The following is a 4,669-nucleotide window of genomic DNA, read 5'->3' as shown; positions in this document are numbered from 1 at the left end:
ATATTATTTACTCGACTATGCCTATATTTTATAAGATTAAGTAAAATGTTTGACTAGATTTAAATATGGTGTGTATTTAGCAGCCCAATACAGTTGGACAGTACAACCTAAAAAACAAGGTTAAGATTTTTTTTTCTTCTCTGCCTAGTAAGATAGGTTATGCCAATTTCAAGCTCAAAATGAAGGGGTAAGTGAATGAAGGAGACATCTTTAAAATAGTAAATTTTAACAAAATAAGGTTAATTTTTTTTTGAGCTTATTAAGTTTTAAAATGTACATAGCCCTAGGTATCTATATCTAGGTATGTCAGCCATTAATTGGATTTTGAGGTTAGAGTATCTCACACTAGCTAGATAAGCTTCTATCCCCTATATCCACACTAAAGATTCCAAAAATCTTACTTAGACCTTTCTTCACTTTATTCCTATATTTTCGATGTATGAGGCCTATGACGAAAGAACAAAATAGCTATGAGATTTATTTAACAACCCTGATAATAATATAAAAATTTAATAGTTTTATATTGAAAGTATGAAACATGTGTATTCCTTATATATTGAATATCATAATAAAAATATATTTTAAACAGTAATGCAGCTTCTAAATTTTTATTTAGAGCAATTGTACAAAAAGAGAAGAAATTCTGTTTTTATTTATTTATTTTTTGTAAGCAACGAAAATAACCATTTAAAGTTAAGGTAAACACTAAAATGTTCCTTGGTTAATTAAATTTAAACGAGAAATGTCTTCCGTCGCACTCGAGCGTAAGCAAAATTTAGGGATTCGTTTTTGTTTCGAGTCTTCTAATTAACAAGGAGCCAATTTACAGTTCCCTTATTTCAGGCCCTGTCAGCTTTTATTGAAAATAAAGATATTTTCGGAGATGTTTATCTATATTGTGAACATATTTAACGAAAACAAAATCTAATTTAGTATATTAAAAGAATGTCCAATACAAAAATAATATTTGTAATAACACTAAATCAACTCTACTAATGAAATTTATCCCCATGAAATCAAAATATATACCCGAAAATATGCATGGCTCGTGGGATCTCCTATTACCCCGATTTTAGCATTTAGAAAATTTATTAGATAGAATATCCCATTTCATATAGGGGGGTATATACCCATATCATTAGTATTTTATTAATTTAAAATAAAAGGTTGAAATAAGAATGCTAATCAATCACAAAAAAAGGAAAATAATAAAATAAAGAAATCCAAAATAAAATGGTTAATAATAATCATAAATTAAGTAAAATAATACATGCACTCCCCGATATTACATTTATATTTATTTGTTATCAATTACATCTCATTTTACTCATCATCTGTAAAATTTAGTTTGAATTTGTTTATACGTGGAGAAAGAAATAAACAAAAGATTTTTTTTTACATCATAGTAGTACTCAAATCAACATAACATGTCGGTGTTCCTGACATCCGTTTACCCGACAGGCAATAAAGAGCGAAAAAAAAGTTAATCAAAAATAAAAAGTTTGAAGCATCGACATCAAGTTTTTTTAAAAAGATTTATTCGTAATAGCAGTATCAATAGTGCATGTGTTAGATGTCCCAGTACGATTTCTACTTCGTATCGAATTCACGACTCAATAGAGTTGAGGACATAATTATTTGATTGAGATCGAATACCATTTTTCATACATTTAAGCTGGTATTTAAGTTTTAAATTAAATAATAAGTGATAAAACTACGAAATCTCATTAAAAGTTCTTTTATAGATCTGAGGAGAACTATAAATTTTTAATATATCACAGGACGTATGAGTGGAGCGATTGATGTTTATAGGTGACAAATAAGTCAACTTGCAAAGTAAATATTAGGCGTTTATAGAATCTGGAAGAACGTACTGCTAACAATGGTTTTAATTTATGTGTATTTTTTTTCAATATTTACAAATTAAATAATTTTACACTATGTTGAAAAAATTATCATCCTAATCATAAGAAACAAAAAAATCTAAGCTGTACAATATTTTGAGTTCTCGGTACTTAAGTTAGGAATGAAATACTAATAACAATATATTTATTTGTTTATAAAGATGTTATTTTTCATACGCTAAAAAAGAGGAAACATACTAAAATGAGAAGAGTATTTGAAATGATTTGTTTCTAATTAATTTATAAAGTTTGAAACCATTATTAAATCGCGTACGCCATGAGGTTTCTTTTAAGTATAAATTTTAAACTTTTTTTTCGAGAATATTATGTTTATATGCATGCATAGATTCATTTATTTTTTTATTATTATGTACAGTTGTAAATAGCAATAAATAAATATTAAAAAAATATATATTATTAAAAGGAATTAGTGAAGCAGCTTTCAAAACCATATCGAGAATAACTAGTACTTATAGAATATTGCACTGAGGGTACTTTATATATTTTTTAATTTACCTAGTAATTGATCAATTATTGAAGTTGAAGTGAGATGTGCTGCGAAACTTCAACTTCACTAGTGTTCTTGGAACTTAAATAATTTTGACTGTTTAATTATAAACTGCTGTTTGAGATACATAAGGCTTTGTATTATAATCTCCTAATAATAGTCTAAGTACAGTATTAAACTTATAATGTCCTCTTATTTTAACAGATTTCTTGGGTGCGGAAGAGGGATTGGCATATTCTCACTTCGGCCATGTTCACTTACACCAACGACGAGCGATTCCAGGTCCTCCACAACGAAGGCTCCGAAGAGTGGATCCTTCAGATCAAATACGTTCAGAACAGAGACAGTGGGGCCTACGAGTGCCAGGTGAGTCTTATAAGTATTAGAAAAAAATAAAAACAGAAAAAAATAACCAGAAATTTTTTATCTGAACACATATTAGTATATAATCATGGGGTATGGTTTCAATAACTATAAATACATGTCTGAAGTAATCACTGTTCATTGGAATGTGAACATGACCTACATAAGCGTAATTATTACTGAAGTTTATTTAAAGAATTTATTTTTCTTAAATTTTTCATGAAATGTATATAATGTGAATGAATAAAGGTAGTAAGGGACATTAGCTATAGATTAGCTATGTATACTGTCGTCAATTGGGATGCCAGGTTCCTGAAGATATTTCAGAGGTAGGAAAAATTTAAATATGTTTTTAAATTATTGAAAACTTTTATGACAATATCTCTTGCAAATTAAAAGCATTTTAAAAGCGAACAAACGCATAATTTTTTATTTTAACACGCTAATGAAATTGTATAGTATTTTTCGGGGTGAGTTTAAGGCAATACAATATTTAATCACGTTGCGAATTAATTACAAGTATAAATGTATTCAAGACGATTTTGATTCTTTACCTTAGTTGTTATTTTTTATTATTTAATTTATTTCCTTGCTAATGTGTTTATATTATTTTATAATTATTTGTAGTATTAATATCCATTTTAGTTAATAATTATTTATTTATTTTATTTTTTTTCATCGTGTTTAGTTAACTTTTTATTTTATTTGTGTATATAATATAGTTACATACATAATATTTTCTAATCTTGAGTGTGGCAGATTGTACCTTCTCAATAATATTTTAAAACAAGGAGAAATACATTGCGAAATATTTATTCCCATAATTGGCATCAGCGTTAAATTAAGTAATGAAGAGATACTAATTATTATGGCAAATAGTTTTTCTTTTACAAATATATGTATACATAGATAAAAGAAGATATTGTTATTTCATTAATATAAAATATTTTTTTGTATTGATTCACTTCTGGAAGAAAGCTTGATTGAAATATACTTCACAACTAGTCATAACAATTGACCTTTACTGAGTAATTAGGTCACTTCATGTAAAATTTCTAATAGCCTATATATACATTGTTCAAAGACTTGAAACAGTCAATTAACTGAGCAAACACTTATTCGACAACTAGTTCCAACAGTGCTAAAATAGGTTTGAGAGCTGTTAAGGCTATTGACCCAGCCTTCCAGTCTAGCATCATCTATTTATTCAGTAACGTTTAGGGCAATCCACAAACTGGGCGCCATTTCCCTCCTAGGCGTTTAATTGAAAACCGAAATTGTGTGTACACTCAATGAAGTAGACGATGCAATGAATAAGTTAATTGTGCTTTCCAACCTAGCTCTCCACATCCACAAACATTTAAAATTTAAAAATATTAATGACACACAAGTTTAAGTAGTGATTTAAAAATTCATCTTAATTAATTTCAAGTATTACTGTTAAAGGATGAAAATTATTTAACTTAAATATTTCTTTATATATAATAAATATACAGATTTCTTCTATATACGGGTTCGAATACGTTAGTGGCAGATATTTTCTGTTTCACTGTAGCCGTGAGTTAGCCCTATGAGTTCGGGAGACTTCAGGGGTCAACTCAGCCTCACGAAGTATGGAATTTTAATTAGGTAAAATTCTAGCGGTAAAGCGTAATTCTGACCAAATTACCTGCTAAATTTTTTTAAAATATTTAAATATACGTAATATATACTTGTGAATAGTTTCAAAAGCAAAATTTTTTTTTTTTTTTAAATTGATAGATTTATTTATTGATAGATATTACAATCTGCCACACAGTTGTGGGCAATAGGTAATATTGATGAATGATCTCATACATACTAAAATAAAACGAAAAAAATAAGTAAAAAAAAAATAAAATAAATGAAAATAAAA

At 27.5% G+C, this 4,669-nt stretch overlaps 1 protein-coding gene across 3 annotated transcripts in view; it reads left to right on the top strand.

Annotated features, from left to right (window-relative positions):
- Positions 1-4,669, top strand: part of LOC106677973 (zwei Ig domain protein zig-8) — a 334,034-nt gene that overhangs the window by 241,690 nt on the left and 87,675 nt on the right. For all 3 annotated transcript variants that reach the window (XR_010845080.1, XM_067053234.1, XM_067053232.1), the window contains exon 6: positions 2,617-2,778. Coding sequence is in view for 2 of the 3 variants with exons in the window: in XM_067053234.1 (XP_066909335.1) it covers positions 2,617-2,778 (162 nt within the window). In the remaining variant the exon portion in view is untranslated. The remainder of the gene's footprint in view (positions 1-2,616; positions 2,779-4,669) is intronic.

Source organism: Halyomorpha halys, unplaced genomic scaffold (genome assembly GCF_000696795.3).
Source record: "Halyomorpha halys isolate HHAL.00 unplaced genomic scaffold, Hhal_1.1 Scaffold116.1, whole genome shotgun sequence".
Classification (NCBI taxonomy): domain Eukaryota; kingdom Metazoa; phylum Arthropoda; class Insecta; order Hemiptera; family Pentatomidae; genus Halyomorpha; species Halyomorpha halys.
Note: the sequence above shows the minus strand (reverse complement) of the source record. Positions and strands in the feature narration are given on the sequence as shown.